The 23,824-nt window shown below is 40.6% G+C and overlaps 1 protein-coding gene across 2 annotated transcripts in view; it reads right to left on the bottom strand.

Annotated features, from left to right (window-relative positions):
• Positions 1-23,824, bottom strand: part of LOC132402721 (apoptosis-stimulating of p53 protein 2-like) — a 102,575-nt gene that overhangs the window by 67,487 nt on the left and 11,264 nt on the right. Inside the window, exon 1 of one of the 2 annotated variants that reach the window (XM_059985686.1) lies at positions 14,039-14,403. The exons of the other annotated variant lie outside the window; for it this stretch is intronic. Within the exon in view, the coding sequence (XP_059841669.1) occupies positions 14,039-14,065 (27 nt within the window). The 5' untranslated portion in view covers positions 14,066-14,403. Of the gene's footprint in view, positions 1-14,038; positions 14,404-23,824 lie in introns of those variants that run through there. 2 annotated transcript variants of the gene reach the window in all.

Genomic DNA, 23,824 nt, shown 5'->3' with positions numbered 1-23,824 from the left:
GGAGGTCACGGAACGACCACTCTCTGCTGAACATTTACGGCTCCTTGGTAGAGATCGTTAAGAGCACCAAATTTCTTGGTTTCACCTGGCAGAGAATCTCACCTGGTCCCTCAACACCAGCTCCACAGCAAAGAAAGCCCAGCAGTGTCTCTACTTTCTGCGAAGGCTGTGGAAAGTCCATCTCCCACACCCCCCACCCATCCTCATCACATTCTACAGGAGTTGTATTGAGAGCATCCTGAGCAGCTGCATCACTGCCTGGTTCGGAAATTGCACCATCTTGGATCACAAGACCCTGCAGCGGATAGAGAGGTCAGCTGAGAAGATAATTGGGGTCTCTCTTCCTGCCATCACGGACATTTACACAACATGCTGCATCCGCAAAGCAAACAGCATTATGAAGGACCCCATGCAGCCCTCAAACAATCTCTTCTCCCTCCTGACTGAAGCATTCGGGCTCTCACAACCAGACTATGTAACAGTTTCTTCCCCCAAGCTATCAGACTCCTCAATACCCAGCACCTGGCCTGACACCTTGCCCTATTATTTATTATTTATTGTAATGCCTGCACTGTTCTGTGAACTTTATGCAGTCCTGGGTAGGTCTGTAGTCTAGTGTAGTTGTGTGATTTTTTTTTCTCTGTGTTGTCTTTTTTATGTAGTTCAGTGTAATTTTTGTACTGTGTCATGTTACACCATGGTCCTGAAAAACAGTGCATCATTTTTACTATGTACTGTACCAGCAGTTATGGATGAAATGACAGTAAAAGTGACTTGACTTTACTTGGTTAAGACTTTTACTGCTAATACTGTAGGGTATTACATTTCGTAGCTTTCTGTAGAAGCACTGTGTCTTGCTGATAGCATCTTTGGGTTTGGGCAAGGATAAGAGGTCATGATGTTCAACTTATGAATGTTGTGTGAGCCAATCAGGATGGTGGAATTGGGAGAAGGTTCTACAGAAAGCTGGGTGGAGAGAGATTTGTGATGGACACTGGCGGGGTTCACGGTCTTTTTGGTGACAGCTGCAGAGAAGACAGGAGGGAAGATGGCTGAGGATGCCATGGGAAGGAGTATCCCCACTGCACAAGGTGCTTTGTGCAGATGAATGGCTCCAAGGAGAGAGCAGCCGTTCGTTCGAGATGGCGTTCAAGTGACATTCATGATGTGTTGCGTGCTTTCGCGCAGACTGTAGATCCAGAGCATGAGTAAAAGACAGCTTCAAGATGAGCTCTGCCGCTGGGCAGATTTAGACTGGCTTAATTGTAATGGGCCCTTTTATTTTTGCCCCTATTCTTTTTCCCTATCTGTTTGATAAAGCTGAAATGTGTAAATATACTTCCTTTATAACTTATTTCTTGTCCGCTGACAATTGTCTATTTCTCAAATCAAGGTTTCATTTATCAGAACATTGTTCATGAAAGGTGGCCTTCTCACCGGAGTCCTGTGGCTGTTAGCGGGGCTGGCAACAAGCCAAGTTTCTATAGCAGGCCAGTGAGGGGCTACACTTATAACCCTCTTGTTCTTAGAAATCAGCAAAATTTATCCTTTGTAAAATTACTACAAAATGTACCAGTTGTTCAGACAACAATACCTTCTCCAAGAAATGATGGCTATGTGGCGACCCACTTCCCAGCACACTCGAACCGGCTCACAAAGCGGCGCACGCCGGCATTGAGGCCGGTCCCAAAGAGGACACCAAGCCTGCTTCACCAGCAAGGGGAAAAGCCCGCGCCCCCCTATAGCATTCCCGCCCGGGGAGGGCGGGATCAGGAAGGCTTTAAAAGCGAGGCCATGAAGTTTGAGTAAACCTCTTTTGCAACTGCAGCTCACCGACTCCGTGTCACTGTTTCAGCGCTGCGTGTAGCACACCGCTACAGCAAGCTATAACAATTAATACATTACATTGATTGACCTTATCTCAAATAATAACGAGGTGGCCTACAGGGCAGAAGTCATCTCTCTCTGACACAGTGGTGTCAAGAAAACAACCTCTCCCTCAATGTTGCAAAAACAAAGGTTGTGGATTACAGGAGGAATGGAGATGGTCTGACCCTTATGGATATCAATGGATCTGGGGTTGAGAGGATAAACAGCTTCAAATTCCTCGGCATTCACATCACCGAGGACCTCATGTTCTGTACACACCAGCTGTGTGGTGAAAAAGGCACAACAGTACCTCTTTCACCTCAGACGGTTGAGGAAGTTTGGTATGGGCCCCCAAATCCTAAGAACTTTCTACAGGGGCACAATTGAGAGCATCCTGACTGGCTGCATCACTGCTTGGTATGGAAACTGTACCTCCCTTAATCGCAGGACTCTGAAGAGAGTGGTGCGGACAGCCCAGTGCATCTGTGGTTGTGAACTTCCCATGATCCAGGACATTTATAAGGACAGATGTGTAAAAAGGACCCATAGGATCATTGGGGACCCAAGCCATCCCAACCACATTCTATTCCAGCTGCTACCATCTGGCAAGAGGTACTGCAGCGTAAAAGCCAGAACCAACAGACTGTGGGACAGCTTCTTCCACCAGGCCATCAGACTGATTAACTCACATTGACTTGAGTGTCCTCTATATTACATTGACTGTTCTATTTATAAATTACAATAAACTGCTATGATTGCATGTTGAGAAGGAGACGTAACAGTAAGATTTTTACTCCTCGTGTATGTGACGGATGTAAGAAATAAAGTCAATTCAATTCAATTCCATTCAACTGGGACATGCTCTTTTCTCATCACTACTATTGGGGAGGTGTTTCAGGAGCCTCAAGATGTACTCACTGATTCAGAAACAGCTTCTTCTCCTCAGCTATCAGATTTCTGAATGGTCAATGAACACCATCTTGTTATTCCTTTTTTTACACTGCTTTACTTCTTTTTGTAACTTATAATCGTTTTTATGACTTTGTACTGTAGCACTGCCACAAAACAACAAATTTCACTTTATAAAAGTGACAATAAATCTGATTTTAACCCTGCCATAACTTAATTGTTTGAGAGCAGAATAGTGATCCATTTGCTTGAACCACTACATTCACTGCTAGATAGGGATCCTATGATTCACATCCAGCAGTGATGAAGAGTGTCAATATATTTCCACGTCAGTATGGTATGCAGTTTAGAGTGGAACTGGCAGAAGGCAGCATTTCTGTGCACCAGTTATCTGTGACATTGATGGGAGAAATGGGGTGAAGCTGCAGGGAGCTGCCAGGCCATTAATACAATGCATTTTGTAGATGGTACACACTGCAGCCATTGTTCACTAGTAGTGGAGGTTTTAATGACTGAATGAGGATAATTGAAAACCAATCAAGTGGACTCCTTAGTCTTGAAAGTCAAGTCGTGGTGCTTCATGATTGTTAGAGCCGCATTCATTCATGCAAGTACCACTATTCAATTACACTCCCAACTTGGGCCCTAGTGGTGGTGAAAAGGCTTCAGGGTGTCATGAGGTGAGTCACTTGCTTCAGGACATGCAGACTCTGACCTGCTCATCATCACAGTATTCATCTGGATGATCCAATTAAGTTTATGATGACACAGGATGAGAAGGGTGGGGTAATTCAATGCTAATGCCACTCAATGTCAAAATGAAATTATTGTTGAGGATAGTTCTGGTGCCACGCTTTTGAACGGATGTGACTGCACAAGAAAGGTGCAAAGGAGGTTCACCAGGAATTGCCTGGATTGCAGTAACTTGAGTAATAAGGTGAAGTCAGATTGGCTGGGTTTCTTTTCTTTTTCCACAAGTAATTTAAGGAGTGACCAAACATAAGTACACAAAATTATGAAGAGGGTGAACAGTATGAATATTTTACCCATGGCATAGGTTTAGGGTGAAAAGTAGAGGATGTAAAGGGTATCTGAAGGGGAATTTCTCTGACCTCTTCCCCCCCCCCCCCCCCCCACACACACACAAACACAAAGCACGTGGATGGAGTCTGGACTGTACTGGGAAGGTTAGGAAGTTTGCAGATGACGCAAAGGCGGTGTTATGGATAATGTAGAAAGTTGCCATAGGCTACAGCAGGACATTGACAGGATGCAGATGGGGTTCAATGGTAAAAGTGTGAAGTGATTCCTTTTGGAAGGTTGAGCCTGAAAGCAGAAAACAAGGTTAATAGCAGGCTGCGTAGCCGTGTGAAGGAACAGAGTCCACGTTCATAGATCACTCAAAGTGACTGCGCAAGTTGATAAGGTGATTAAGAAAACACAAGTTGTGCTGGTTTTCATTAGTCAGGTGATTGACTTCAAGAGCTGCGAGGTAATACTGTAGCTCTGTAAAATTCTGGTTATACCACATTTATAGGAAGGATGTGGAAGCTTTAGAGAGGGTGCACAGAAGATTTAACAGGACCTGCCTGGATTAGAGAACATGAACTATGAGGAAAGGTTAAGTGATAGGGAGCTTTTCTCTTCATCCACTATGATGAAGTGCTTTGAGAGGTTGGTCATGAAACATATTAACTCCAGTCAGAGTGACTTGGATCCACTCCAATCTGCCTGTCATCATAACAGGTCCCAACAGATGCTAGTTCCTTGGGTCTTCACTCAGCCCTCCTACAGCATCTCAACAGAGGATGCAGAAATTAGGATGCTCTGCATTTACTACAGCTCAGCACTCAATACTATCATAGAAAACCTACAGCACAGTACAGGCCCTTTGGATCACAATGCTGTTCTTACTTTAGAAATTACCTGGGGTTACCCATAGCCCTCTGAACTAATAATCTCCTCAAAACTAATCAATAAGCTCCAATAGCTGGGCCTCGACATCTTATTGTGCAACTGAATCCTCCATTTCCTCACTTGGAAACCCCAGTCAGATTAGACTGACAACATCACCTCCACAAATACCATCAGCAAAGATGCACCACAAGGCTGTGTGTTTTGCCCTCTGTTCCATTTGTTTTATACTTATGGCTGAGAGGCTAAGTACACTCCAAAGCTATATTTATGTTTGCTGATGGCATCTCTGTTGTTGGCCAAATGAGCATATAGGAGGGAGATTGAAAATCTGGCTGAGTGGTGCCACAATAACAACCTCACACTCAATGTCAGCAAGATCAAGGAGCTAATTATTAATCAGAGGAGGAAACCAGAGCCAGTCCTCCTCAGAGGATCAGCAACTGTAAATGTCTTGGCATGATCATTTCAAAGGATCTATCCTGGGACCAGCATGTAAGTACCATTATACAGCACCTCTACTTTCTTTGAAGTTTGCACAGATTCAGTATGTCATCTAAAACTTTGATGAATTTCTTTTAGATGCGCGTTGCAGGGTATATTGACTGGTTGTATCATATGGTCTGATATGGAAACACCAAGCCCAAGGACAGAAAAATCTACAAAAGGTAGTGGATACAGCCCAGTCCATCACAGGAAAAGCCCTCCCCATCAAAGTTTAAAGTAAAATTCATATCAGTACACATGTCACCACATAGAACCTTAAGATCCTTTTTTCCTGTGGGCATACTTAGCAAATCTATAGAATGGTGGCTGTAAACAGGATCAATGAACAACAAACTGTACAAATGCAGATAATAAATAAATAGCAATAAATAATGAGCATGAAATAACAAGATAAAAGAATCTTTAAATGAGTGTAGCTATCTTCTTTTGTTCAAGAGCCTGATGGTTGAAGGGTAGTAACTGTTCTCGGACTTGGTGGTGTGATTCCTGAGGCACTTGTACCTTCTACCTGATGGCAGCAGTGAGAAAAGAGCATAGACTGGGTGGTGAGGATCCTACATGATGGATGCTGCTTTTCTACATGCAGGCGTGCTCAAAGGTTGGGAGGGTTTTATCTGTGATGTACCGGGCCAAATCCACTACCTTTTGCAGGATTTTCCAGGCATTGGTATTCCCAAACCAGGCCATAATGCAGCCAGTCAGCACACTTTTCTCCACACATCTACAGACGTTTGCCAAGGTTTTTGATAACATGCCAAATATCCATAGACTCTTGAGGAAGTAGAGGCACTGTTGTGCTTTCTTTGTAATTATATTTATATGATGGGTCCAGTGCAGGTCCTCTGAGATAGTGACACCCAGGACTTTAAAGCTACTGACCCTCACTGCCTCTGATCCTCCAATGAGTACTGGCTCATGGACCTCAGGTTTCTCCCTCCTGAAGTCTACAATCAGTTCCTTGGTCTTATTGACACTGATTGACAGACTGCTGTTATTACACCACTTAATCAAAAGTTTCACTCACTCTCCTGTACGCTGATTCATCACCACTTTTGAGACAGCCCACAACAGCAAACTTGTATATGAAGTTGGAGCTGTACTTAGCCACACAGTCATAGGTGTAGAGCAGGGGTCTAAGTACACATCCCTGTGGTGCTCCTGTGCTGATGGAGATTGTAGAGGAGAGGTTTTTGCCAATCCAAACTGACTGGACTGGTTAAAAACTACAAGTGAGGAAATCCAGGATCCAATTACACAAGGCGGTATTGAGGCCCAGGTCTTGGAGTTTACTGATTAGTTTTGAGGGGATGATAGTTTTAAATACTGAGATGTAATTGAGCACATCTAAGAAACACTGCCATAATAAAACAGTTCCATCATTCAAGGACCCCCAAAATCCAGACAATGCTCTCTTCTCACTGTGGCTATCAGGAAGCAAGTACAGGAGCCTTAGATGCCACATCACCAGAATCACAAACAGTTATTACCCTTCAACTATCAGGCTTCCGAATCAGTGTGGATAACTTCACTCATCAAAACACAGAGAGATTCCACAACCTATGGACTCAATTTCAAGGACTCTAGTGTTACTGATTTATTATTTATTTGTTATTATTTTTGTTTTTGCACAATTTTGTCCTCTTTTGCACATTGGTTACTTGGCTGTCTTGTTTGTGTGTAGATTTTCATTGATTCTATTGTATTTCTTCGTTCTAGTGTGAATCTCCACAAGAAAATTACATACTTTGATAATGAATTTACTTTGAACTTTGAAGAAAGGATGATGACAAGCAACTTGATAGAGGTTTCTAAGATTATGAGAAGCATAGACAGCGAAGACAACCAATGCTTGAATCCCAAGTCGGCAACAGCCAATACCAGAGGACATCTATTTCAGCAGGTGAGTTAAGATCTCAGAGGTAGGTTTTAGGAAAATTATATAGATGTAATAAGAATAGAGGGTAGGAGGGAAGAGTTAGATTGATCATGGAATAGATTTACATGGGTCAGCACAACATTGTGGGCTGAATAGCCTATACTGGGCTATGTTCTGTGTCATAAAGTACCTTAGAAGATGTAGCTATCCTAAAAGTGTGACTTCAGTATGTCTTGTTAATAAGACAACTGTTTCAAGGACTCTCTATGAACAAGTCTTCCCAAAATAAAACAATAAAACCTTCAATGTAGTTCAGTTAACAAAAAGGAACTGCTGAGATTTCTGTGCCATGTTTTTGTTCACAATACAATTAAAATCATGCTTAAAATATTGATGTATGAAATATCAATTCTGAACGTTACCTACCAGAGAATACACAATTTCACTTAAATACATGCTCCTATTTTATTCTATTTATTCTAACATTTTTTTTAAGTGAAGGGCTATTTAGGCAGGAATGCCTGTTCTTCCTTTTGAATAAATCTATTTATTCTTTTTTCGAGCATCAGATCTTGAGGTTCGAATTTGGATTTCAATGGCACACATTAAAGTTACAAAACACCAACATGACTCAGTGCTACCAACCATTTTAGAAGGAATAGGGAGCAGTACATTGATTTGTCATCATCATCAATTTCAACTTCACTCTCTTTGAAAAAGATTGATGACAGAATAAATATACAAATTCATGATGGAAGTACAATTAGTGGGAGGCTGTTCCATTTCACAGAGGGGGCGATAAACTAGATATAAAAATGGTGGGGTAGGGAAGAAAATAATTTTTTTAACAAATATTTTTGCAGTGTGCAAATGGAAGCTGCAGATGTGATAGAGGAACATTGACCTTCAAAAAAAAAGAACTGAATACCTGGCAAGGAAAAATTTGCAAGATTATAGAAAAAAAAGGCTAGTAAGTGAAGCCAGAGAGTTGTTCTGACAGCTAGCACATACATGATATGCTGAATGGCTTCCTTCTCTGATAACAGCTCCATGAAATAATTTTTCCTCATGCATTGTATCCTGCGTGTTAACAATTTTAACCTTAACTAATAAACTTAGAAAGGAAATACCTCAATTTTAATTCTCAATAAACAGTGTTTTCTTTTTGCTCTTGATTCAAATATATAGTATTAATGGAGAAGGATAAACTTTTACCTACCCTGCACTACAAAATTATAAACTCTGAAAATCTTTTAAAAATCTTCAACCTCCCCACATCAGCTCAAATAAAACTAGATCATGATAAACACAAGAGATTTCCTAGTCCATGTACCCTTCCAGCTGAAATAAACAGAAATCTACAGCACATTACAGGCCCTTCAGCCCACAATATTGTGTCGACCATGTAACCTACTCTAGAAACTGCTTCAAATTTCCCTACCACGTAGCCCTCTATTTTTCTAAGCTTCATGTACCTGTCGAAGAGTGTCTTAAAAGATCCTATTGTATCCGCCTTTACCACCATCACTGGCAGTGCATTCCATACACCCACCACTCTTAGTATGAAAAACTTACCTCTGACATCTCCCTTGTACCTACCTATAAGCACCTTAAAACTATATCCTCTCCTGTTAGTCATTTCAGTCCTGGGAAAAAGCCTCTAGCTATCCACACGATCAATGCCTCATATCATCTTATACACCTCTATCAGTTCATCTCTTATTCTCTGTAACTCCAAGGAGAAAAGGCCAAATTTACTCAACCTATTCTCATAAGGCATGCTCTCCAATCCAGGCAACATCCTTGTAAATCTCCTCTGCACTTTCTCTATAGAATCCACATCCTTCCTGTAGTGAGGTGACCAGAACTGAACACAGTACTTCAAATGGGGTCTAATGAAGGTCTTATATAGCTATAACATTACCTCTCGGTTCTTGAACTCAATCCCAAGGTTGATGAAAGCCATCACACCATACATCTTAACAATACCCTCAATCTGCACAGCAGCTTTGAAGTGTCCTATGGGCATGGATCCCAAGATTGTTCTGACCCTCCACACTGCCACGAGTCTTATACTGTGTTCTGTCATCAAATTTGACCGACCGAAATGAACAACTTCACACTTATCTGTGTTGAACTCCATCTGCCACCTCTCAGCCCAATTCTGCATTCTATCGATGTCATGTTGACAACACTCCACACTATCCTCAACACCCCCCAATTTTTGTGTCATCAGCAAACTTACTAACCCATCCTTCTACTTCCTCAACCAGGTCATATATAAAAATCACAAAGAGGAGGGATCACAGACAAATTCCTGTGGAACAACATTGGTCACCAACCTCCCATACAGAATACAAACCAACTACAACCACCCTTTGCCTTCTGTGGGCAAGCCAGATCTGGATCCACAAAGCAAGGTTTCCTTGGATCCCATGCCTCATTTCTGAAGGAGCCTTACATGGGGAACCTTATCAAACGCCTTTATGAAATCCATAACTACATTCGCTGCTCTACTTACATCAATGTGCTTTATTACATCCTCAAAGAATTCAATCAAGCTCGTATGGCACAACCTGCCCTTGACAAAGTCATGCTGACTATCCCTAATCAGATTATGTCTCCCCAGATGCTCAGAAATTCTGCCTCTCACGATCTTCTCCCACAACTTGCCTACCACTGAAGTAAGACTCACTGGTCTATAATTTTCTGGGTTATCTCTACTCCCTTCCTTGAACAATGTTCAAAACCTTCCAATCCTTGGGAACCTCTCCCATCCCTACTGATGATGTAAAGATCATCGCCAGAGGCTCAGCATTCTCCTCCCTCGCTTCCCACAGTAGCCTGGGGCATACATATCTCATCCGGCGACTTATCTAACTTAATACCTTTCAAAAGCTCCAGCACATCCTCTTTCTTAATGTCTCTACCCTCAAGCATTTCAGTCCACTGTAAGTGTATTTCTATTACTTACTCAAGCCCCAGCTAAACATTTGGAATTCAGACTGGTTGTTACACATGAGAATCTAGATACATAATCATTTTACCTTTGGAGATTAATATGTTCCCTTTAATGTTAAATTAATCTGTGAAAGTCTGCCTTCCCCATTTGTTCCTGGATCCTGTAATGCATCCTCTTGGATGCAATACTTCAGACCAATTGGCATCTGATTTTTCTTTTCTTTGCCAATTAGTATCACTCTTACTCTCAACCAGTTGAACATTAAGCACTTTTATAATATCCTAATCTCCAGTAAAAACTGAAATAGAATTCTTAGTAAGTAAATACGGCAACTGTCATATCACAAATTGTTTTAGATTCTACACCACAATTAAAAAATACTCCTTTTACTGATATATTTTTTTTAAGTATTTTACTTTGTTAATGTCTTCCCTTATTGGAACTGTTAAACTCTTATTTACTCTAATTTTTTAAAAAAAATATTTGTACCCTCAATGCTGAGCTTCACTCTTGTTATCAAATCCCAAACAAAAATTGGTTCATTCATTAAAGCAATCATTTGACTTCTCTACCGACTCATCTGGCAATTTCTCTTTCTACAGCGAGAAAGACTAGTTAAATAGATAAACAAGAGGCAAATGAACTTTAATGCAGAGAATTGTGAAATTATACACTTTGGCAAAACATCAAGACAACAGACAAAATGGCATCATCTCAGAAAGACTATAATACATGCACGTAGACTCTTGAAAGTAAACAGCAGGGTATGTTGAAAGAGTGGTTGGTAAACTATATGAATAATATTCATAAATACTAGGCAGAAAGTGTAACACAAAAATTGTGTGTACATAAAAGACTGATTGGGTTATAAATTGGAGCAATTTTGGTCATCACCACTTAGGAAGGATGCGAAGGTAAAAACAAAGATTTGTACTAGATTAGTCCTGGGAATTAAATATTGCATCCATAAAATTAAACCGTTGTTCTTTTTCCTGGAGCAAAGATGGTTGGTTGAGAGGAGATTTTATGGAGATGACTAGCCTGGATAAGGTGCAAAGGAAGGAACTGTTCCCTTAATGGACTGCTCAAAGAACTGGAATACAAATTTAATTTTGTTTTGAAAATGATGCAAGGTCAAATGCGACAGTAATTAGGACCTGGAATCCATTTTGGAGGTGTTGCATACTCAGAATCAGTGCCTATAAATGGCACTTTTTAGGCAGTAAAGAGGGAAAAATTTGCAGGGTTTTGGAAATAAATTGATAGGATTGGAAGACAGAGCAAACTCAATGAAATATAAAAATCTTCCTGTGTTATTACAATTTCCAGTAGTGCTATAATTTTGACACTGAATATTAGAAAATAATATCCCAGCTAGGAAACCAGCTATTACATTCAAAATAATTTACATGATCATGGAATAATTTTCCTTCCCTACACATATGATCACAATACCGATGTATTCGACTTTTAATTCTGTTAAGAATCATTATTCAGAGTCTGCAAGAAAAATGTGGGAAGATTAATAAGAGCAAAACTATAACAATTTTGAAAACTGATGTCAAACTAAATTCAAAAGGTGCTAATAAATTATATGCAAGCAAATTAGTTGTTATGAAGTTTGGCAGCAACCTGCCAAACTAATAGAAAGCAGAAGAAACTGAAATTATCACAACACTTGCCTGACAGAATATTTGCTGTTTTACAAATAGCACATATCAACATGCAGTTGAAAAAAAATGTCTAAAAGTTCAGCTTAAATCCAGAAAAGGATTGAGGCAATAAAGGGAGTATAATACAAAATGTATTAATCAAATTGTGTTGGCTAATTTGTTATTCTAATAGTGGCCTTTAAACTGAAACTCCTAAACTCCTGTTCCTCCCAGGTTTACTACTGGGTGAAGGTTTGCTTTATGGCTACCAGGGAAGACCAATATCAGAGAAGTCTTCTGCCAGTAAGAAACAGAGAGCATGGGGGGGGAGGGGGAGAGAGGGAGGAGGTAAAAGCTGAAGAGTTCTGAGTGTTTACAGATCACTTGCAGCAGTTGCAGCTAAGGAGTAACGCAGGTCACGTAGATGATGCAAACATTAACATTACAGCAAGGAGAAATACTGGGTGTAAGTTTCCAGTCAATGCAACTCAGATTTATTATTCTTATTATACTACACTTATCAAACAGTAAGATTTTATATTTGTTGTTAATTGCATGGTTATGGCAGCAACTGCTCATTTTATGACGATTACATTTATCTATTTGCAGAATTCCCTTTGTAAGTATACTGATATCCCACAGAAAAAAAACGTACAGGGCAGCTTTTTAGAGACAGAAAATCCCATTGAACACAGGACTGTTGACAATCCTAAATGAGAAAGAGGCAAGACTTAGAATTATAAGTTCCTTCATCATATACGAATTCAACATTCATCAACTCCAATTCTAGAAATATTACCTAGCCTTTAAAGAAACATACATACAGCATATTTCCTGCAAAGCACATGTAATAACCCTAAATACATAACACAAATACTTCCATTTAAACTGTACAACCAGTTCATCTGGGTTTTTCGAGTTATCCATATCCAGACTGGCACATTCCAAGATCAATGTTACCACTTGTATTCTGTAACCGAAAGGTAAACAGGGTGATATCTCATAATCTCAAGTCTCAAAGTGATAGGGGAATAGTTCAAAGCATGAAAATGTTTTCATTTCTCCTCCTGCCGCACCCACCATTTGCTAAATCCACCGATCTATACATTTTAAATGTTTTCATTTTGAGCAAGACTATTAGGTTTCACACTTCTAGTCCACACAAAATGAAATCGAATTGGGTCCTTTTTGGATATTTTTTTTAAATGTTTTAACTGTAGGTGGGAATTCTGTTACTGAATGAGTCTTGTGGAAAATGTAATTTGAAGTGTCAATAATTGTTCCATCAAAGTCATTTTTCCAGTGTTCTACTGATGTATTGTGGCAGTTAATTAATATCACTGCACTTGGATCTCTGGCAATTTCTCCAGGATTCTGTTCACATTACTAACACCACATTTATATCTCAAGCAACTCAACATTACTTTGCCCCCGCAGTTTCATAATCAAAAGATTAAAACAGTTCATAATCAAAAGATTAAAACAGTAAACTGATTTCCCAATTTAACTCCAAAAATGAACTAATATGTATAGAGAATACTTTGGCAAAAATCTTCCGAGGTTCCAGAGTAATCAAATCATAATTCAGATCTTGGACTGTTGTTTATTCTTCCCAACTCCTACAAGGCATTGAACATTAATCTAAATAGGGGGCAAAGGTATAAAACTAGTCAGTGGTTAATTATTCCTGTGTTTTTGGCCAACTTTATCAACAGGTTTTCTCGCTTCCAACCAAATACCGTTCCCGTAAACGCGTGGCTCAGATATTACAAAGCAACATATAAATCAAAAGGCACAGATGCCATTACAGTTAATAACAATTTCGGCGTCAGATATTTTCTGAATGTTCGGTAAATTGCATTGATAATTTTTATTTATGACCTATAGCTTTCCAGAATCAGGTTTATTATCACCGGCATGTCACGTAAAATTTGTTACCACACGTAAATCATAATAAGATCGAGGAATGTTTGTAAAATAACATAATTAGAGCAAGCTTTAAAATCTTTACTTAGTTAAGCAACTGGAAATTTGAACTCTAAAAAAATCCATTAGAGGTACGAGTAGGCAAATTTTAAAAAGAAGAAAATCCCTATATCCCATGATCCCATGGATCAGAATGAAGCAACCCCAGAAACAAAACAGGGAGCTACCTTTATGCCTTCCTGCGTTAGCTACTGTATTCTGACGAAAGGTGAAATACCTTTCAGTAGTGACATATTATTTACAGCCACTGCATGTCTCCCTTAACAGATGCCCACGAGAATAGCAGAATAATCAACAGATAGCATAGTAATAGAGTAATGGTGTGTAAATTTAACCAAAACAAAATTGAGTAAGTTAACTTACAGGCATCATTTTGGACCCGAACCGCATTTAACCGGGTTTTGTTCACTTTTTCTTTCTGCTGCGAAAAATAACCGAAGCGGAGTGAAGGGTGAAGTTGCGGTGTCCGCGGCCTGCTCGACCACCCCGATCCCTCCTCACAAACTTTCTCCTCCTTCAGCCCGCTCTCGGCTCCAGATAATCCGCCAACCTGGACCGGCGGGAGGGGGGATCCTGCCTGTTTACAGCTTGCGGGAGGCGACTTCGCGCGGCGGTCAGTATCGGTCCGTTTTCACACGCTGATCACCTCCCTCCCTCCCCTCATTCACTCCGCGGCTCCACAACAATCAGCCACTCCACCACAACAGGCGGCACACGGTGACGCATTCCTCATGACATCACGGCCGGAAGTGGGCTGTCCATAAACTAGAAATGGGATCACCGTGCGCGGTGGCTGCTTTTGTTACCAAAGCTGACTTTTAAATAGGCATGATCTGAAGAAAAAAATGTTCTATCCTTCCTATCCTTACATCAGCACGAAAACCTAACAGAGTTGAAGAGCTCTTTCAGAATGGATATTTCAGTTTTAAATGACAACCCCTTAGTTTTGCAACTATATCCCCTGTTCGAGACGCTCCGCAAGTGAGAGCCTCTCAACATCTACATTGTCAAGCCTCCTTAGTGTGTGTGTTCAATAAGTCATCTATCATTTTTCTGAACTCCAAGGAATGCAGACTCAAAGTATCTAGTCTCTCCTGATAGGAAAATCCACTCATCCCAAGGAATTAGTCTGGTGAATCCCATTTGGGTTGCATTTGATGCTACTCTAATCATTAAAGGGTAAAGAGAAAAAAAACTATGCCCACTATCCCACATCAGTTAACAAAAACTGCAAAACTTAAACTCCAGTTCCTCCCTTTTTAACGACTTGCTTGCCCAGCCCGCTAACTTCTTTGTGATTCGTGCGGAAGAACAAAAAGGCTCCCTTTAATTTTACTCATTTACAATCACGCTATTTAGATAATAATCTACCTCAGGATCAGATTTACTAGCACTGGCTTGATGTGAAATTTATTGTTTTGCAACAGCAGTACAGTACAGAGACATTAAAATTACAATTAATATCAAAATAAGTAAATAAAGCAAAAATAATAATGAGGTCGTGTTCATGCATTGATGGAACCATTCAGGAATTGAATGGTGGAGGGGATGAAGCTGATTTTAGTGTGGGTTGTCAGGCTCCCTGGTGGTAGTAATGAGTAGAGGACGTGTCGCAGATGGTGAGAGTTCTTAGTGGTGCATGAGACACGGAGATATCCTCAATGGTTGGGGATGGTTATGCCTGTGATAGAGCTGATTGAGTGGTTCCCAAAGTGTGCCCCTTTCCCGGGTGGTGTAATTTTCTAAGGGGGTGGGAACGATAAAGGGTGCGGTGGGGAAGAGGGTCACTTGGTAGCAAGGGGTCAGCTAAGGGATTACAGATATAATTTCAGAAACTAATTACTTACTATAAGCATTTGATCCTCTGCCTCATAATTGATTACAGTGATCACGTAATCAACTGATCCCTTGCTAACCCGCCGTTCTTTGAGAAGGGGTTGCTCGAAGTGGAGTATAAGTAATGTTCTTTATTTCTTCTTTATTTCGCTTACGGGACTGAAAAAAATCGTGTTATTTCCTGGTTTATTTCCAGCATTGCAATACAATTTTAGCTAATACGATTCCCGTACTCGAATCAGGCACTCAGTTCCTTAACTAATCCTTAATTGATTAATCTCGATTGGTAGGGTCTGAAAGAGATATAACAGTCTTGGCAGTATATTCATTTTAATGGACTCAATCCTTGAACTGAGACTGAAAAAAGGAATCAGGTTCCATCTTGTCATATCTTCCTTAATTTTTTATGTAAAGGCTGATAATTATATTCTGATAATTCTGCCAAATCTTTTGGCATAATGATGCCCAAATATTTGAAAGACTCTGTGTGCCATGCCCAAGGATATCTACTTCCAATTTCTCGTGGTATAGTAATATGAAAGTAATTGGGTTTTGTCTATGTTGATCTTATATCCTGATAATTGACCATATTGTTCAAAGGATTGCAAACTTAGCTTACTTTCAATCACTTTGTTAAAACTTTCAGAAAAGAAAAACATTTCAAAATACTTTTGGCAGCACTTGCAGCATTTGTGAGCTTCATACAACATTTCATTGCTCATTGCTAAATCTGGAAAGCCCCATACAGTTAGGGAGGTTCTAATTATGGGTTTGCAAAAGTCAACAGACCAAAAAGACAAACCAATTCTATTCAACAACAGGTCTGTTCAAAGACAAATAGATGAAATTTCTGAGAATGTGCAACATACTGAGAACAACAAAATTCACTCTGCAGTTGGGATGTGTCAAATTTTCTTGGCAATGAATCTTCGCTTCTTAGTTATGTTCACTTCAGAAAGTTGAAAGCATGGTTCAAGACTTGTTACTTGCAAGAGGACTAAAACAGAAACGAAAGGGGGGATAAATATTTTGGAATGTTGAGCACTTTTTCAAAGAAGAAAATTCTGCTCTCCAACATTCTTATATAATCATATAACATTTACAGCACGGAAACAGGCCTTCTCGGCCCTTCTAGTCCGTGCCGAACGCTTACTCTCACCTAGTCCCACTGGCCCGCACTCAGCCCATTAACCCTCCATTCCTTTCCTGTCCATATACCTATCCAATTTTACTTTAAGTGACAATACTGAACCTGCCTCAACCACTTCTACTGGAAGCTCATTCCACACAGCTACCACTCTCAGAGTAAAGAAATTCCCCCTCGTATTACCCTTAAACTTTTGCCCCCAACTCTCAACTCATGTCCTCTTTATTGAATCGCCCCCACTCTCAATAGAAAAAGCCTATCCATGTCAACTTGATCTATCCCCCTCATTATTTTAAATACCTCTATCAAGTCCCCCCTCAACCTTCTATGCTCCAAAAAATAAAGACCTAACTTGTTCAATCTTTCCCTGGGTGCTGAAACCCAGGTAACATTCTAGTAAATCTTCTCTGTACTCTCTCTATTTTGTTGACATCTTTCCTATAATTTGGTGACCAGAACTGTACACAATACTACAAATTCAGCCTTACCAATGCCTTGTACAATTTTAACATTACATCCCAACTCCTATACTCAATGCTCTGATTTATAAAGGCCAAAATACCAAAAGCTTTCTTCACCACCCTATCCACATGAGATTCCACCTTCAGGGAACTATACACCATTATTCCTAGATCACTCTGTTCTACTGCATTCCTCAATGCCCTACCATTTACAATGTATGTCCTATTTGGATTATTCCTACCAAACTGTAGCACCTCACACTTATCAGCATTAAATTCCATCTGCCATCATTCAGCCCACTCTTCTAACTGGCCTAAATCTCTCTGCAAACTTTGAAAATCTGCTTCATTATCCACAAGGCCACCTACCTTAGTATCATCTGCATACTTACTAATCCAATTTACCTTCCCATCATCCAGATCATTAATGTATATGACAAACAACATTGGACCCAGATCCCTGAGGCACACCACTCGTCACCGGCCTCCAACCTGACAAACAGTTATCCACCACTACTCTCTGGCATCTCCCATCCAGCCACTGTTGAATCCATTTTACTACTTCACTATTAATACCTAACGATTGAACCTTCCTGACTAACCTTCCATGTGGAACCTTGTCAAAGGCCTTACTGAAGTCCATATAGACAATATCTACTGCTTTACCTTCGTCAACTTTCTTCGTAACCTCTTCAAAAAATTCAATAAGATTTGTCAAACATGACCTTCCATGCACAAATCCATGCTGACTGTTCCTAATCAGACCCTGTCTATCCAGATAATTATATATATCATCTCTAAGAATACTTTCCATTAAATTACCCACCACTGACGTCAAACTGTCAGGCCTATAATTGCTAGGTTTACTCTTAGAACCCTTTTTAAACAATGGAACCACATGAGCAATACGCCAATCCTCTGGCACCATCCCCGTTTCTAATGACATTTGAAATATTTCTGTCAGAGCGCCTGCTATTTCTACACTAACCTCCGTCAATGTCTTAGTGAATATCCTGACAGGACCTGGAGATTTATCCACTTTTATATTCCTTAAAAGCGCCAGTACTTCCTCCTCTTTAATCGTCACAGTTTCCATAACTTCCCTACTCGTTTCCCTTACCTTACACAATTCAATATCCTTCTCCTTGGTGAATATAATTTTATCCCTCAGTATCCTTTTGCTATTAATATAACTGTAGAAACCCTTCGGATTTATTTTCACCTTACTTGCCAAAGCAACCTCGTATCTTCTTTTAGCTTTTTTTATTTCTTTCTTAAGTTTCTTCTTACATTCTTTATATTCCTCTAGCACCTCATTTACTCCATGCTGCCTATAATTATTGTAGATAGCTCTCTTTTTCCTAACCAAGTTTCCAAAATCCCTTGAAAACCATGGCTCTCTCAAACTTTTAACCTTTCCTTTCAATCTAACAGGAACATAAAGATTCTGTACCCTCAAAATTTCACCTTTAAATGACCGCTATTTCTCTATTACATCCTTCCCATAAAACAAATTGTCCCAATCCACTCCTTCTAAATCCTTTCACAGCTCCTCAAAGTTAGCCTTTCTCCATTCAAAAATCTCAACCCTGGGTCCAGTCCTATCCTTCTCCATAATTATATTGAAACTAATGGCATTGTGATCACTGGACCCGAAGTGCTCCCCAACACATACATCTGTCACCTGACCTATTTCATTCCCTAACAGAAGATCCAACACTTTCCCTTCGCTAGTCGGTACCTCTATGTATTGCTGCAAAAAAAAAACTATCCTGCACACATTTTACAAACTCCAAACCATCCATCCCTTTTACAGTATGGGCTTCCCAGTCTATGTGTGGAAAATTAAAATCTCCCGCAATCACAACCCTGTGCTTACTACAAATATCTGCTATCTCCTTGCAAATTTGCTCCTCCAATTCTCACTTCCCATTAGGTGGTCTATAATACACCCCTATAAGTGTTACTACACCTTTCCCATTCCTCAATTCCACCCAAATAGTCTCCCTAGACGAGCCCTCTAATCTATCCTGCCAGAGCACCACTGTAATATTTTCTCTGACAAGCAATGCAACACCTCCCCCCCCCTCTTGTCCTTCCAATTCTATCACACCTGAAGCAACAAAATCCAGGAATATTTAGTTGCCAATCATACCCCTCCTGCAACCATGTTTCACTAATAGCTACAACATCATATTTCCAGGTATTTATCCATGCTCTAAGCTAGGCATGGGCAAACTATGGCCCGCAGGCCATATGCGGCCCGTTAAGCTTTTTAATCCGGCCCGCAGAACTTAATGAAATTATATTAGTAAACCTTGTTAACATTTTTTCCCCGCAATTCTGGCGTTTTCCCAATAGATGACGCACTCTATATAAATTGACCTTTGTTGAGGTGCAGCGTGTTACTCCACATTTGCGCTTTACTCTTTGTTTGGCTCGACCTATTTGTCTGAACAGGCGTTCAGCGTCATGAACATCAACAAAGCCAGCCACAGATCCAAGTTATCTGACCAACACCTCAGATCCATCCTGAGAATCGCCACAACAAAACTAAATCCAGACTTTGATGCGCTGGCTAAAAAGGGAGACCAACAACACTGTTCCCACTGAAATTAAAAATAAGTTTCTTCGTTGTGTTATGTAAAAAATGCATTTGAAAATATTTTTTTTCAATAAGCCTTACATGTTACATGTCATTTCTGTTAAGTGATGGACATGAGTAGTGCGCAGGTGCATGTACGTTCTCAAAATAAAAAATGCGCTCCAGATCAAATAACGCGCTCCGCATACTGGCGCGCTGTCACTGTTCTGTCTTTGTGCTGGTCGTTGTTGAATTTTGGCACAGGGGACAATTGAATAAGAAAGAGCAGGACAAGTAGACCTGCATCTCCTACCGTTTTTGAAATTAAGACAGTCAGGAGGAGAGTGATGATGATAATATCTTGAAGGATAACAGAATTTTCAGTGCTTTAAAATAATAACTGTTACTATTAAAAAAAGCTGTATTTTATTTATTTAATTTTCAGTGTTTTAAAAGTCATTTCAATAAATAGCTAAATACCATGGGACTTCAAAGACAGATATTTTGTTGAAATGCATTTGTTCATTTTCAATTGAGATTAAGGCACATGTTTTCTACATATCCCATGATATTTTATTTTCTCTTATGAGGTGTATTACCAAAACACTCCGTCCATCTGCTCCTGATCCGGCCCCCCTGTCAAATTTTAGAACCCTTTGTGGCCCACAAGTCAAAAAGTTTGCCCACCCCTGCTCTAAGCTCATCCACCTTTCTTACAATGCTCCTAGCATTAAAATAAATGCATTTAAGAAATTCTCCACCTCTTCCTCTCTGTTTATCTCTAACAGTACAAAGAACTTTACTGTTTTCTTTTTTTTTCCTTCTCCCATACATCTGTTCCTACACTCTGGTTTCCCTCCCCCTTCATATCTAGTTTAAATCCACTGGAGCCTCTCTAGCAAACCTACCTGCAAGAATACTTGTCCACCTCCAGTTCAGATGTAAACTGTCCCACAGGAACAGGTCCCACCTTCCCTGGAAAACTGCCCAATTATCTATAAATCTGAAACCCTCCCTCCTGCACCATGTCTTCAGCCATGTGTTGATCTGCACTATCTTACTGTTTCTGCACATGGCGCTGGTAGCAATCCTGGAATGCTATCTTAGAGGTCCTGTCCTCTAACTTGGCATCTAGCTGCCTAAACTCATCTTTCAGGACCTCCTCACTCTTCCTACCCACATCATTGGTCCCTACATGGACCACGACATCCGGCTGCTCACTCTCCCTCTTGAGAATACTGAGAACTTGATCTGAGATATCGCTGACCCTGGCACCAGGGAGGCAAAAGACTATCCAAGATTCTCGAGCTCTTCCACAGAACCTCCTATCTGTCCCCCTAACTATCAAATCCCCTATCACTACTGCTCTCCTCTTTTCCCTCCTTCCCTTCTGAGCTGAGGGTCCAGTCTCATTGCCAGAGATGCACCCACCAACAGTATCCAAAACGGTATACTTATTGTTGATGGGAATAGCCACAGGGGTGCTCTGCTCTTCATGTCTGTTCCCCTTCCCTCTCCTGACTGTCACCCAACTACCTGTCTCCTGACTCCTAGGGGTGACTATCTCCCTGAAATTCTTGTCTATTTCTGCCTCTGCCTCCTGAATGATCCGAAGTTCATCCAGCTCCAGCTCCAGTTCCCTAACACGGTTTGTCAGGAGCTGCAGCTGGATGCACCTTTTGCAGGTGTAGTCATCAGGGACAGCTGTGCTCACCCTGACTTCCCACGTACTGCAAATGGAGCACTCAACTGCCCTAACTGCTGCCTCCATTGCCTACTCCTAATCTGATTAGATTAATTAAAGGAGCTTACCCGGCCTTACCTCACCTGGAGTGAAGCTCGTACTCAGCCTCTGCTCGCTATTTAAATTCTCCTGCTGCCTCACGGGCCGACTTTTATGTGCTTGCGCAGTCGTGCCCCATTCAAACCTCGCCTCTGCCTGTTCTTGCCGAAGCCTGATTGAGCCAAAGCCGACCCACTCTGCCTCAGTCCACTCCGACGATGGCCGCTGTATATGGTGGTCTTCCTTTTTAAACCTTTGGCGCGCTACGTCACGCACCTGCGCAGTCTAGCCTCTTTGCCGCGATCAGTTAAAAAAAAAAGCTTCTCCCCGAGCTTCTTTTACCTCTTCCCTCTCCGCCACTTGCTGCGATTTAAACTTGTGCAAAAGATGGGGCACAATCAGTGAAAGGATGCCACAGTGCAGTTATTACTTTCTGGAAAAAAGAATGTACCTAACATATTTATTGTTCAATACAACATCTTTTTAAAACAAAACCTAAATGATCGGCTGTACAAATCATTAAATCATGTTATCACAATAGTAAATAAACTCAAGTTCCATTATCTCAATTCTTGACTGCTTCAAGAGCTTTGTACTGAGAATGATGAACAGTTTGAACACTTGCTGCTGCACACAGAAGTCAGGTGGCTCTCAAGAAACTGCAAGGGTAAGAAAGATCCTGATGGGAATTATAAACAGGCCTCCGAATACTAGCCAGAATGTGGGATACAAATTTGAATGGGAGATAGAACAGGCCCTCCAAGAGGACCACAACATTATTGTGTTTGGAGGCTTGCTTGCTTCAATGATCTGGAGAGCTATGTTGGCTGGAATCAGGGCTTGATGTTTTGCCTTTTGGTCAGGTCACTCATGCCAAACAGATCAAAGGGCAGAGGCCAGAGTAACAGTGGTCCATTGGTCCTCTAGGTTCAGCTCAAGCCTAACAACTTTGACAGGTCAAAGAAAATCGTTACAGAAAAAGCAATGAAGAATCCTTCTGCGTCTGAGTGCGGTGCTACTTGTATGTAGTGAAAACCAAGAGGAAGCAAGCTACTGACACGATGAAGGAAGCACTAAACACTGCTGGAGATGGAAAACCTCATTGTTGCCCAAAGCACAAGCAGCATAAGTAAATGGAAAGGGCAATGTTATGATAGTGGTGGGGGATTTTAATATGCCAGGCTAGGTTTCAATATAAACTAGAGTGGCAGCAGGTTGGGAACCGGAATGCCAAAAGAGATCGTGGAGAGGTTGCCAGGTCCATAGCAGAGATATTTCAATCATCCTTAGCAACAGGTGAGGTGCCGGAGGATTGGAGGATAGCTAAAGTTCCGCTAAGTTCAACAAATTTGCAGATGACACTGAGACTGGTGTGTGACAGCGTGGAATACAATCATGACTTGCAGTGGGATTTGGTCCAGCTGGGAAAATGGGCTGGAAAAAGAGAGACGGAATTTAATTTGACAAGTGTGAGTTGCTGCACTTTGGTAGGACCAACAAGGGCAGGTCCTACACAGTGAAGGACAGGGCACTGAGGTATGCGGTAGAACAAAGGAATCTGGGAACACAGGTCCACAATTCATTGTAAGTGGCATCACAGGTAAATAGGGTCGCAAAGAAAGACTTTGGCACAATGATCTTCATAAATCAAACTGTTGAGTGTAGGAGATGGGATAAAAAAATGATGTGTTTGAGGAGGATAATAAAACAGCCATGATGGAATGGCGGAGCAGACTTGAAGGTCCAAATGGCCTAATTCTGCTGCCACGTCTGTATGGTCTTAATTGTGTTGATTTCCAAACCCGTCTCGACTCTCTATCCTTGAGGAAAAGCATCTCAACTTTAAATCAAGCAAAATTCATCCTTCTCAACTTAACTGTTCAAATGTTTTCGATATTGATTCTACTACTTCAATTGCAGCTTTGCCAACCTATCTTTAATTCATTTTCTTTTCCTGATGCCTTCATTTCAAGTATAATTTTATCAGGACTTCTTTAGTTTTATTGTTATAGTAATACATTTAATTTCCAATCCTCAGGATAAAGAATTTCATTAACCTTGTTTTGAATACTTCTTCATAATACACTAATGATCTATGCACACAGACCCACAAATATTTACAGTATTAGTTTTCATTGTTTCTATCTTTTCACAAAATGTCAGTGTTTTGAAATACCTTTGCAATCATTTGCATTTTTGCTTTGTCTATTAACTACTTCATAAATTTAATTTTCCTCTGCTTACAATGATACCTATCTTTGAGTCACTGTAAAACTCAGATATGTTACTTCACTCATATTTCATAAATACAATAACTTATTGCAGAATCACTGATGTT

This window comes from Hypanus sabinus, chromosome 12, assembly GCF_030144855.1.
Source record: "Hypanus sabinus isolate sHypSab1 chromosome 12, sHypSab1.hap1, whole genome shotgun sequence".
Classification (NCBI taxonomy): Eukaryota; Metazoa; Chordata; class Chondrichthyes; order Myliobatiformes; family Dasyatidae; genus Hypanus; species Hypanus sabinus.
This window is presented reverse-complemented; position numbering and strand designations above follow the sequence as displayed.